Consider the following 13,939-nt stretch of genomic DNA (forward strand, 5'->3'; position numbering starts at 1 on the left):
ACATTCACATTCAAAGCATGGCAGACAGCAGCCTACCAGTATGTCCCAGTGGAACTCCAGTCTCCTGCTCCAAGCTGTTCTCCAGCAGAGCCAACACTGCAAATGTCAGCTGATGGCAGGTGAGAGCACCATGCTACCTCTGCTGTTGTTCAGTAGGACCATGCAGTAAATACTAGGCTCTCCTCAGGATGGGATTTTTAGGGAAACTAGATCATTGGCAACTTTTAGCAGAGGTGTTCCAGCCAGAGAAGGATGAGAAATTCAGAAGTGTCAGAACATTGCCTGTTGTAAAATCACAGGTAGCGATGAGAAAGCCATTTCACTAGGAAATAGTCACAATAAATAGTTATTTTAAAGGAGATTCAGTAATGCACTGAAGCAGAAAGCTAAGGCCCGCAATTTTAGCCACAGGCTTTTTTTTTTTCCCCACTCTCTTGATGTGAAAAAACTAAATCTGTGACACTCTTTGAACTACAGGTGAACAGCATCCAAGAAGAATCTCTTCACACACCTCTCTGAGGTCAGTTGTGCCTTTGCCATGCAAGTCCTGGAAATCATCCCATCTTTCTACTTTATTGGCCACATAGGGTTCAACAGATATTGTCCCCTAGCCTAGCTCAAAGTGCTCTCGTTATGCTCATGTGTTGAAAAATGATTGCTGTCTTGCTCTGATGACAGAAAGTAAATGGCATTGCTTTGGCCATTCACCATCAGGACTGGTAAATCTTTTAAAAGCATTTAGGGAACTCGAGATGGTAAAACAGTTCGATGGAAAAGTGCTTATTTCATTTCCTTCCAACAAGATAAAAGGGTTGCAGTTCATAAAACACCATTTTTAAACTAGCTTGGAAAACCAATCAAATCAAAAGCTCTTGTGATCGGTTCTAACGTTTTGTAAATTCAGTTTCTTCCTCTCCAAAATACTCTTCAAGGCCATTACACTAAGCAGGAATAGTGTAAGATATTCCTTTGTAGCCCAGACATCAGGAGACCATCCCAGAGTTTTTTTTTTCCATTTTCTTGTCCCCTTTATATTTCACAAAATACCTGACAATTTCTCACTGTTGAATAAAACTGCCTTCAATATTCAAATAGTGTGGAAAATTAAAGACACACAAGAAAACATGGAGCCATAAGAATGGCCTAGGATGGAAAAGACCTCAAAGATCAAGTAGTTCCTACCTCCAAATGGTTGGAATTGAGGCTTTTGCTGCCTCACCAGTGTCATGTAGCCCTTTTTAAATAGGTATGTTGCTTGTGCAGGCACCAAAAAGCCATCCACTGCAGTCTCAGAGGTTGTCTACAACAACCAACCCTGCACCAGCTGTACTTGGCAAGTGCTGTCCACTCACTTTGTAATTTTGTCTATGCCTGTTTTTGAGCTATGATGCTTCCTCACATTATATCATGCCTATCTCTCCTCTACTATTCTCTCCAGGAAGGGCTGTCAGAAGCCTTTTGGGAACTCTAGATCAGGCTTCTGCTTTCCTGATGCATCCGAAGTTTTCTCTGCAAAAACAACACTGGCTAGACTTCATGGTTTTGCTATATGCCAGGTATACTCCCTAGATCAATTCAGCTGACAAGCTCGAAGTGGACAGAAGGCTGGGTGCTTTAATTTCCAGGTTTAAATATTTCTGACCACCAATCCTTTGCTCAGTGACTATTTTTAACGAGATTATGGCCTTTTTTTTTTTGGTCTGTTTCTTTTTTATCCATTTACACTAATAGCCTCCAATTTTGGAGGCTGTTTCTTTCTCTTCATTATTTATCTCAGATCTGGAGGCTCAGCCAGCAGCAGCACCTACCCAACTGCCTACAAAAAAGTTCTGCCTCAAAAAAAAACCAAAACCACACGTAAGATCCTTTTAAAATTGTCATTAATCACTGGATGTGGTCCCTGGGATCCTGCCAGACTCTGCAATTTTCCAGGTGGTCTTCTGCTTCAGCCCCAGATCTCACAGCTAACTAATGCCCTGAACCACTCTGGTCAGTTTCCATCCCAGTTTCCATCTTACTCTGCTGGTTCCAGTTTCACCTCCCCCCGAAGTACTCTTCAGTGAACATCTAGATGAATTCCAAGAGCCACAGGCTGATGGTCAAGGTGGGGACATGCAGCTTCAGTATCAAAGTCTGAAAAACAAGCAGTATTTGGAGGATGTGGAGAGGCATGTGCCTAAGTACCCCCCGATCCATGAATCCAGTAGAATCAGCTGCAAAAACCTCCACCAAATGGCACAGGAAAGTTCCAGGTCCCACAGCTCTATATTAAACCTGAACCTCTAGGAACTGCAGCTCTACAGAAGTTATTTTATGGTGCAGCAGGCTAGAAGTCAGGAATTAAAAATCTAAAATTAAAAATCAGAAGAATATGAAAACTCAGACCCTTTCTTCACTGTGTCAGCCTTGCATTTGTTCAATCCTGACACCTAGTGGGCATCGCCACCAGCAGCCAGGCTCACAAACATCCTTAGCAGCAGTGTTGATGCTCAGCATTATCTACTGACTGGCTGCTGAGAGGGATGTGCTCCATCCTCTACACAGCTGTGTTTCCTTAAACACTCCCAGGCCTCTATGCTGAATTTGCACTTGTATTGAGAACTGCACATTCTGTGGTAGAGTCGAGGCTGGAAAATGCTCAAGTCCCCACATCTCACTACCCTGAATCAGGAAACAGGCTCTGCTACGAAGGCCTATCCTTCATTTCAGAGAGATCGTCCAAAGGTCAACGCCGTTTGTCACCCACCTGAGATTAAGTTGCTGACAGTAAGGTGTGTGCCAGGAAATCTCCACATTCCTTCATGATGAGAAATAAGCTTCTTCTGAGCATGGGCTTATTTCCCCCAGCTGTTGTTCAAGATGATCTCTGCCTTTGAGAAAATGTCTAGGCTAGAGGGGCCATGGAGAGCAGGGCGTGCAGATGCAGAACAGAGATTCTGACAGTATGTCAAAATGTTTCGTGGTGCAGGACTGCAAAAAGGGCCTGATGATAAAGTCCTCCATTTAAACTGGTTCCCTCTAACACTGGTGCTTTTAGAGTCTGTCAGTGTACTCGGAGGCTGGGAGCCCACTGGTGTGAAGACATGACTAAATGCTAACAGAATCAGGATCCTGGTATGATTTCATGCATCAGCCCCAGTGAGATTTGCTCTTGGATGCAGATGTGGCTTTTCAGAACAGGCTCACAGATATGGGAGTTGGAAGGGAACACTCATAGCAACTATCGTTAGTATGTTGGAGTAACAAGTGCTTGAGTCAGCACTGAGACCACAGAAGACTTGAGTAATGCAGACAAAATATTACTCTGCAGCCCCAGAGCAACATTTGCACAGCAGATGCCACATCAGCTTCTGGGTGTGAAGGTATTTGCATACAGATGGCAAGGGGATTAAGATACCTGTAATCCATTTTTCTGGGGAAAATAAAAAGAGTGTTTGCTTTGCAAACTTTGCAGAGAAGTGCACATAGATGATTAGCATATGGGTGACCTATGTATGCTGGAGAGGGATGGCCTTTCATTGCTGTTTGTACACCAGCTAAGAAGAAATATCACAGCCCATGCACGTGCTACCATGATGCTGACCACAGATCTTGCCCTCATGCCCAAGGGACACAACTGCAAAGTCCTGCCTTCAGAGAAATTTTTGCTCATGGTGGAGTCACCATCCCTGGAGGTGTACAAGAGCCGTGAAGATGTGGCACTGAGGGACGTGGTTCAGTGGGCATGGAGGGGGTGGGCTGGTGGTTGGACAAGGTGATCCAACCTTGACCAACTCTACAACATCAGTGCTAAAGGATCAGAAGACAGTTCCTACTCATTTATCACGAGGGTCACATCTGGAGGTCAGAGGCAACTCCACTTCTCCTTCTTTAACACTTAGGATGCTTTATCTCAGACAGTAACTGTGTGTGTATAATCTAACTGTCCGATGCGTTGCAGTAACAACATACTGCCAGTATATCCTGGGAGTGATGGACAGATCCCTGCCACTGATTTTTTTTGGCCTGATGACAACCAGAGAGCAAACTAGATTTTCAATCTCCATGGCAAAGGCTTAAAGAAGAAGAAAGCCATGATGCATAGTCTCTTTCTAAAAGACTGCAGGGGTGGGACACACGCATGGAGCACAGAGAAAGAGACAAGACTGAAAAGAGGAAAAAAAGGGACCAGGTGCCTGTACTAGTATGACTGAATCAATAAGCTGCAAGCACTGCAGAAAATTACAAGCAACTGGAGAGCAATGCAGAACACAAAGATGCGATAGTGGTCCTTTAATATCATTACTATGGGATGGTACAACACATGCTGGACACAGTTACACTAGGGTCAGAACACTACTGACTGAGCAGTGCACCCATTCAGCATCTGATGAACTCTTCCAATGGCCAGGTGACTGTAAAGCAGTTGATTTTAAGGAAAGACTCACTTCATCACAGTTTTTCCTGAAAAAGAGAAGGAAATTGCATCAGGTTTGTTCTTTACATGCTGGATCTTTGAATCCTGATATTCTTCATTCTCCAATCTATGAAGCACGCGCAAAGGAATCCGAGATCCGTTTCCCTAAGAGAACACAAGAGTGCCTCTACAGCAGCCTGCAGCCTGCACTGTATCTCCATCATGTTTGTAACCATGGCAATGCAAAAATTCTCTGGAAATCTATTTTGTTGGTAAAATCTTATGGTGCCAGAAACAAACATTCACATGTGTGGTAGCGACGAAGGGTCAGAACATATGAGAGCATGCTGGTTTATCTTCTACTGCCAGTTACAAGTGCCAGGTGACACCCAGAGTTTGGCAGTGGGAAATGGAATTAAAATCAGACAGCTTCGTAATGAGAACATGGGGGATAAAAGATTTCAGTTCTATGCCCCCAGGATGGCTATGCACGCTGCTGCACTGTCACTTTTCTGGAAGAAGGAGAAACAAGGATCCAGTTCACTCTGAGATTGGGATCCTGGATTTCTTGGGTATGAGCAGAAGAGGCCCAATATTACCAGTTATTCTTCCACTGAAAGAGCCCTAACAGACAAGGATGACAGCCTGTTGACTTTGGCTTCTGCCAGGCTGCTAATCAGCTGCCACCATCACCTTCCAGCCAGCACTGAGCTATGCCACGTGAGAGCTCAGCCAGAGGATCATTTTAAGAACACGTAGAAAACTCCAGAAAGAAATGACAGCTCTTTGTCATCATGCAGAAGGAATCCCACTATCTGTTAGAACAAACAGAACAAAACACTTTCCCTGTGTGGTTAAGAGAAATCCAGCCTTCACAACCTACGCATTTAATGCAAGCAATGACACGCGTTATTTTCCTGCTCAAAGAAATGAAGCACTGCTGGTGTCTGCAGACATAACTCACAGGTTGGACTGCACCTTGTGCTAAAGGCAGCTTCTTTAGGCAGCAGATTTTGAAAAGGCAGTGTCATGTCCCTTTTCCTCTGCTTTTTGGAGTCTGAGTTATTTCAGTTAGATGGAGCCCTTTTTTGAGGGCTCTTCTTTGTGATTCAGAGCACCATAATGCAGATTCCAGCTGAAGAGAGCCCAGAGCTCCACACCTCCATCCCCAGAGCATCAATGAGGGATGGACTACACAACTAACACGCAGTTTGCTGACACTGTGCCAACTCACACAGCTTCACCAAGCTCTGCACATGCCTGGCAGAGCTAGACACGTGCTGCATCTAACTAACGACCTTAACACTTGTTGCGGACTCAGGTTGTTAAGCAGTTAATAGCTCTGCACAGCAGCTGGCTCTCCTGCTGTCATCACTCACTCGTGTGCCCAAGTTGGAGAGGCCAGTCCACAGCATGACATGTAATATTCACAGGTCTCCCCAGTTCCAGAGATGCACTAGGAAATTAATCCAGAAAATCTGATTAGCACTTGTCAGTGAAATAAGCTCTTTAGTCATTGGTGTGGTTCTTTCATATGCAATTTGATAATGCCTGGCGGGCAGCAGCAGATCAGTAGGTCTGAATACTGCAGACCTGAAAACGTTCTTTATGTAACCATTGCATTGATTTTTTTCCCCCTCTTGAATATTTAGCACATTCAAATAAATAAAAGCGGAGAGACAGAAAGCATCTGAGAGACGATTTAGCCTAGCTTCCTGCGTAGAGTGGTGCAGGAGCCTCCTGAAATAATTCCTGTAGCCAAAAAGAAGAGATGATCTACTTCAGAAATTGATAACTCCAGCATGAAACATTCTTTCAGCAGCTTGCCTTAGCAATTTTTGCAGCGGTCAGTTACTCACACTGTTGCATAAAAAAAGAAACGCATTTCATTTCTTACCTGAGCTTGTCTAGCTTTGCCTGTCAGCAACAGGTTCATTGAGTAAGAGATGAAAGTCTTCTATTATTAAATCTGTTCCCTCAGCCTCCCCAAAAATATTCTCATCTGAGAGTAGATGCCAGCTGAGCTGCTGCTATCTCAAAGCACAGCACGTATTTCCCATGATCTAGCAAACACAGTCAGCACAGATGGGCTTGCAATAATGCCTGCCATGATCACACAGTTACCAAAACACAGGAGGACAAAAAAAAGTCATGAGTAACTTTCCTTGACCACAAACACATGAAATAATTTCCATTATATGTTGTTGTTGGACAGCTAGGACTCAGCTCCACGACTGACACTCGCAGCCTATCTTCAGGAGTCAACAGAAGAGATTAAAATGGGAACTCCTTAGCATTTTCAGAACCCTGAATGCGTCCCCGTTTGTTTCATATTCTCTTCAAGGTTTTACAGCTTGCTTTTCATTTTGAGATTTGGTGTTAGGTGCAGGATCAAAACATGCACACGTTGACTGCCTAATAGCTCCACTTGAGCGCCAAGGAATTTATCTAGGGCACCTGGCATCTTCTAAATGACAAGAAAAGGACTTCAGCCCACGTGGAGGGCACAGAGCACCTTCCCCAGAGCTATTCTAGCTGAGGAAAGTTCAACTCAATTCACACGGCCAGACTGAGACTGTTTGGTCTCAGAAGCCAATTTATAATGCGTCCCTTGGTTGTCTGCAACAGAAAGTCAACTTGATTTTACTTTTCAGTACGCCTCAGTCTTTCCACGCTTCCTCGTTGGATAAAAGCTACCCAGAAGGATGCAGAGTGCATGCATAAGCTTGAGGAAGTCCAAAAGCATTTGGAAAAGACAAAGATCTCTGTAAGAGGAATAAAACCAGTGCCTTTGCTGGCTCATGGCTAAACCAGAATAGCATATGGGTTTCATAGAATCATTTAATGAAAGCATTTTTACAAAGACCTGACTTAACAGAACGATCATGTTTTCCTTTCACTTTCAGTGAGAGGAGGGGCACATCTCCTTCAGCACACACAGATTTGCCACAGGTATGTTTATGAATAACGTGTTGCTGGTGAGTCACCACTGCTAAATAACATCTAAAACTTTCTTGTTTCAAACACAGAAGGCCTGAGTCGAGCTCCCACACATGTAGCACTCTGTTCTGTAGTCAGTCTACAGGGATAAACACCTGATAGTGAGAGTGTGAAACCCTTTTAATTGCACAGACATAGTGCTAAGTAACTCCTCTCCCTTCTCAACTATTTTAAATCAGTTTAGCATGCCCAAGCGTGATATTCATTCTCTATTGCTCAAACGCTTTTAAAGACACTTCCCATTTTTTTACTCCATAAAATGGTAGGTAATACACCAGCAGAAATGAGAGCCTTTCCCAAACAGAGCCTCAGAGGTGAGTCAGCTAAGGTGGTTTGTGTAGATTAAGCTTTCCCAGCTCCACTGAATCTTGAATACCTTTCACTGTCATTCGATTAACTGAGCCCTAAACATCTCCGTCACAGCTTCCCTGCAACAAACACTTGCCCAGGGCAAACTGCTTCTCTGCTCTCTCAGACACCTTATTACTAATATTTTTTAATATTTTTTTTTCTGAACTATGCAGCCTTGAGGGTCTGTTGAGTTAAATTCAGCACAAAGACATTTGAGAGAGCTGGGAGGGTAAATGGATACGACGAGCTGTGAGGGGAAAGACAGTGCTGTCAAAAAGATGGCAGGTGACTTGCTCACCTCTATGTTAATGCACTGCCAGGGCATGTCCAAGGTCCCACAGCCCAGTGATACAGCGTGATTTCCCCAAAAACAAGCCACATGTGCAAGGACTTTTAACATGCTCCCAGCCAAGATGCATGTTTCCAAAGAGATCTTTTAACCTGAGGAATCACTTTCCCTCTCTACCTCAAAACTTGCAAACTTAGTGTGCATAAAATCTACACTTGGAGGTGTACTCACCTAAATTGTGTTATTCAATCTTGCCAGGGCTAGTATAATCGGGTCTATGCCAGTTACCACTGCTGCGGCCTCTTCCCCTTGACGAGAAGGCTTCAGAAACAAAAGCAGAAAGAAAGTGGAGACATGCATGAGTGTTGCATGCTGTCAAGCTCGTTTTTTTTCAGCATTCTGCACAACCATAAGTTTGCACATTAGTACAGGTGATGAGAACACAAATCTATCACTTCTAAAAATGGTGGCAGCTCCAGCATTGCCTTATCTTGTAACCTCATGCCCTCACCACTTTCCTAGTGAGAAGCACCCCTACACAGTAAGAGAAGCTGGATTTTTCTTCTGTTTTTTTTCTCTTCCTTACATAGATGACCTTCACATGGCCAAACAGGTAATCCAAACAGAAAACCAACCAGGAGAATCCAGCATGGCAAAAAAGGGCTTACCTCCAGAGCGACTGCTGCCTCGCTTGGTAGGGTCTGTCATCAGCATATGCATCATCTGTAAATTAAAGAAATGACTTTACAAAGTTCATGTACCAAGAAGTCAGACTCACCTTTGTTTCCTTGGGTACTACATGATCAGTGAAGTAATTCCAGGCTTCATTATATTAATTTCTCTGAGAACAAGATCACTGCTGGTACTATTCCAAAGCAGTCATGTTACCAAAGAAGACTGCAGATCCAAGTGGATTCTCTTGTCAACACCTTTGGTACTTAATACCTTACCCGATCTTTAGTGCAGATACAGCCAAGAGAACAGGACTCGGAGAGCTGAATTAGTTTGTTGTAGTTGCACAGGGCACCTCTGACTCACTGGTCCCTAATTACTGTTTTAAAAGCTCTCTATATTCTTATTTTATAGGTTGCTATCCCAGCAGTATGATCTCAACCTTAGTTGCAACTCCTCTCCTGCCCAAATACCACCAACTCTGTAGGTGCTACATCAATATCATTCACAGTGAGCCAAACTGAGATCCCTTTAACTGAGTTACAACCTGCAGAGCAAGTGCTGCAGTGCAGCCCTCTTCAGCAAGACGTTCTTTTTCATGTGCAGTAATTCTCTTTAGCATTTATTCCTTATTAAATTTGTAGGAAATATATTCCCCAGCAGGAATATTGGCAGCAGCACTGAATTTTAAGCGACAGTTAAAGAAGACTTGCAGGAAGAGCTCTGCTTGTATAAGCAAGTGTTTATAGTCAGTTCCCAATTAAATGAGACTTATGCTTAACACAAAGGACAGACTGAACACGCAAAACTACTGTACATATTTCAGTACTTCACACACTGCCTTTCTGCTCTGCAAATCAAGAATTCCTATGGCACACTTACTAGCTCAATCTGAGTAGAGATTCTGAACAAAAGCTGGCAATTCAAATAAAGAGAAAGCAACGTGTAATTGTCTGCCATGAGCAGCTTCCCAAAAACAAAAATGCTGCCCATAGATCCTCCAGCACGTTGTTTATGCAACTAGCTTCATTCCCTCAATATAATACTCAAGCACAATATTCATTGCAGGCCTGTGTTGTAAGTGCAGGCATACAATTTCAAGAGTAAGTTAAAGGAAAAATTGGCTACTGGTACAATCTGAAAGCAGCTAGCAGGGATTTACTGACTGGGTCAGCATTTAATCACACCTTAAAAACTGGATGGGAGCTCAAAAATAAAGATGAGTGGATCATAAATCTCAGAGGAGCAAACCCTCTTCACCTATGCTATGATTACATGTTCAGCTGAGGGATTTGATAACAGAGCCAGAATTTGTTTCTGTCTGTAAGATGTGCCAATCATTTTTCTCTTTCAAAGTCCTTGAACTGCCCTTCAGAGTTTCACAGGGTTAAAGCCAGTTGTAAAGCTTGACTCGACATTCAAATACCTTACTTCTCCTTGAAAGAGGATGAGCAGAATTCTTATGTTCCCAGGTAGCAAAAAATAGTTTTTCACTTCCTTACCTCCTCACTGCTCATCGATTCGGAGCTGAATGTGCTCTGATGGCATCGCACAATAACATTCACAATCTGCTCACTGGAGACTTCCACAACACTTTTGCAGACAGCAGTTGGCTGAAATGGATAAAAATAGAGTGAATCTGGTGGAAGAAAGCTACAATGCAAAGCACTTCATGGGAGTTTAAGTGGGAAATTTTTACGGGGAGTAATCAATCAAGTTTCAAGAGGACAAAATTGAAGCTATATGCCTAACAAATTCTGGACACAGCCTGCAGCCAGATCAATATATTCCAGCAGTGTATAACTTCACACAATTTATAAATCCATAACTACTGCATGAAACTTTGAACCTACTAGTGCTCGGAAAAAAGTTCCCCCAAACCTTTTCATGGCTGTAGCATCACCAATCACAAGCAGAAAATGCAGGGCTACACTGATAGCAGCTCAGTTCTACCTCTAGAAGTTGAACAACTGTTACAGAAGTTGTCTCTGTAATTTGGCAGGAGCTCTGGCAAAGCCTGCACCCAAGTTTTGAAATCAGACATCCTCACATCTTTTGTATTGCACCAACTAGAAGAGAAACAGGATGCATCTTCCCTGTCACCAAACAGTTGTGCCACCTCTCTTTATGTTATAGTATATACATCAAGATGAACCTGTTCCAGGCCTTCACTTAAATAAGCAAGTAAATCTGATCAGGTTTCACAAGGACCTAAAGAAGAGCATCCATTCAGGAGAACTCAATAATATTACCAGTTTTGTGTTCTTTCTATGCACATGCAAGTGACTCAGCTCAAGGGTAGTAATACCTAAAGAGACATGTGCTTCTGTCTTTAGTGCATGAACAATCTTCAGAGGTGGTAGCACAACTCATTATCTACCAGAAAAGCCTTTATTCCATCTGTTCAATGCCTTCCCCAAATCCTTTCTCTTCCCTAAACTCAGGAAGGACAAGTGAACTTGTTGGTCATTTGCTGAGGAAAAAGAGACAAGGACTCAGCTTAGGAGAGTAAAAGAACTATAGTTAGTCACCAAATCCTTCCTTGTTGCTACCTACCAATCAACATAACATCTTCATCTCACATACAACTCCTAGCCTTACTACACACTGCAGCACAGTGCTGTGAGGATGCTGAACATCAGCCTATCAAGTTCGCCAGCTGCATTCTTGTCTCCTGTTTTCTTTCTACATGCATGATAAGAAAAAAAAATCAGTTGAAGCATCAGTTTTACCATCCACTTCACTTAGAAAACAAGCTATGCTTTCCTTCCAGGATTTGTTCACAAAGCACAGACACTTCTACCTCATGCCATTCCAAGGCAAGCATCCTCTTGTTTCAGCTCACAGCAGCTCATGTACTCCCCACTGGTCAGAAATAAGACAAATAAGGGGCCATTGTGGCCCCTTCACATGTAAAACCCACTCTACTCTGCAGATTGTATTTGTTTAGTGTTTATTTTTGTCTTCTGAGGCCCAATCAGTAGTATTTCTACCTGTCTACATCCTGCACAGAGGGGAATTACCCATTTACACCAGAGGCACTTACCACGAAAGGCCCTACTTTGAAGTCACATGTGAACGGGTCTCTTCCTGAAGCTTTTGTGCATTCAGTTTCACGAATGCTGAGCTGGAGCTCTAGTCTATAATCATTGCTGTTCCACATGTCAACCTGGTAAGAGAAAGGCCAAATCAGCCAGTGCCTAGAAAGTAAATCACACAACTGCAAAATGTTGAATTGGTGCAGCTTGTTGTCACTCCTTTTCAGCTCAGCTGTCCCCATGCAAGCCATGTGGCAAGCTTTAGAGAGTTTGGTTGCTTTTGTTGACACACCAGGGTCTTCTTTTCTCCTTCTCACAGTCTTATCAATGCATTAACTCAATATGGGAGTGTCAAAAATACCCACTTTGCCACCAGGCTGGGCTGCAGCCTTTCAGAGGGTGAGCATCGGGGCCGCAGTGTGTGGGAGTAGAAAGTGGAGGGCTGTGCCCCTTATGCAGAGCACCCAGCCAGAGAGCAGATATTTTATTCATCATTTTATGCCAGATTATTTTATGCCCACAGCAAAACAGTTAGCTGGAGGTATTTGGAAAACACCATCTCTTTTCTGAATTAATTTTTGAGCAAAATCTTTAAGGACACCCATCAAAGTCTTCTAAGGGTGGACAATTTGAGCTCTAAACATGCCTTTAGTTAAAAATGAACATACAAAGGATATTTAAAGCTATAGTTTTGTAAGATGCCCCAGACCACCCTCTTGAAAGACGCATCAGAGAACTCCAACTAAATTCAGATTTCCAAGATTAGGCAAAAAGCAGTTTTCCAAGTCAGCAAAGCGTATTTAAGGTAAAGGATCTCAGTCATCTGCACACTTACATGTCTAACGTGGCTCCTGACAACACCATACAGATTTGGCCCCCAAGACTGAGAATTGATCCTTGCAATAGAAGCATTGAGAGCCTCTTCTGTGACAGGGAGTTCATAATCGTACACTGGAAATCCTGAGACAGACACACAGCTCCGTTAGAGTTCAGTGTTTTTCCCAGCTAAGCCATATGAAAAAAGGACTGAAAAATTCTGAACCACTTACCTGAGCATGAGAAAATGCTCAGTGCGAGGACTAAAATCAGGCTTCTCATAGCGTGCCTTTCAAAATCCTCTGGTATTTTCCCCATCAAAGCGAGAGTTTCCACTGCATATGCCTGTCTTTATATACATGCAGCCTTGATAGTATACCTGACCTTCCGGCATCCAGGCTCCGCTACAAACATTGCACTTTAAACAGAATTGATCTGAGAGTAAATATTTGCTGCCAGCTTTTCTCCATTTAGCAGTAGTTCTCTGATAAGAGATGGTGTGCTGTATTTTTCCTTAGCGCTGTCATTAAAAAGAAGCAGTAGGTAGCTGATAGCTCCACAGGCAATGGCAGTGCATAGTCATTTTTTTTTCACTTTTAGCTATGAGTTTTAGACTGAAAGCTGGTGAGGCAACACTTCCCTTAGTACCTCACGTGCACCTTCGTGTCCCAGGTACAACAGACAGTGCTTAAGAGCTGGAACTCCTTGATTTCCTAGGAACAGAATGGGAATCCACCCACCCAGACGTGGCTGACACCACGACCCATCAGGACATAGCACTGAACACATCCTCCAGAGACAAAGCACATAGCAGACCGCTGCTATGCTGTTGCTCCACAGCTACTTTCACATTGCCCTAACCTCTTTGCCAAGCCTGAGCCCAGCTAACCAAACAAGTGAGTGCCTGAGAGCACCTGGTTTCCCCTGTCTGATCCTCCTAATGCTCAGCACTCACCTTCTGCACGTAAATGAATAGAAAAACTATGTTTCTTCAGTATAGAAAGCTTTGTAAAGAACAAGGCACAAGGCAGATGCGATGCCTTCCTTGGCTTTTAGCTAACTGATGGCTGCAACTGGGCAAGGCATTCTCTACACCCTCTCCAGCACAAGGCATTTCTCTTTTCTAATCACTTACTCTATTGCAGCTTCGCTGCATGTGTGTTTTATGGGGCTAGAAGGCTCTAGATTCGGGAGAGGATTGCTGCTGTCTCATTTCAACCTCATCTCAATATTGATGAGTGTGTTAGGATCCTATGCAGTTAGGACTTAATGAACCAAAACACTACTTACAGGGCAGTTCCTCATCCTCTCTGGTTTTTTTTTTGCTTGATTTTCCCCATATTTCTGATCGATTGCTTATACTTTCTTGACTACAGG

General features: G+C 43.3%; 1 protein-coding gene across 1 annotated transcript; it reads right to left on the minus strand.

Moving 5' to 3' along the window:
- Window positions 1-8,266: 8,266 nt before the first annotated feature.
- On the minus strand, window positions 8,267-12,951 carry SPP2 (secreted phosphoprotein 2). The gene is made up of 6 exons (XM_065750686.1): window positions 12,796-12,951; window positions 12,582-12,706; window positions 11,755-11,877; window positions 10,211-10,321; window positions 8,705-8,759; window positions 8,267-8,357 (listed from the first exon to the last, which is right to left on the minus strand). Exons 1-6 carry the CDS (start codon window positions 12,878-12,880, stop codon window positions 8,278-8,280), a joined length of 579 nt encoding a protein of 192 aa, XP_065606758.1. The 5' UTR covers window positions 12,881-12,951; the 3' UTR covers window positions 8,267-8,277.
- Window positions 12,952-13,939: the final 988 nt, after the last annotated feature.

Source organism: Cyrtonyx montezumae, unplaced genomic scaffold (assembly GCF_038088225.1).
Source record: "Cyrtonyx montezumae isolate F1298 unplaced genomic scaffold, pur_monq_1.0 scaffold_7, whole genome shotgun sequence".
NCBI lineage: Eukaryota > Metazoa > Chordata > Aves > Galliformes > Odontophoridae > Cyrtonyx > Cyrtonyx montezumae.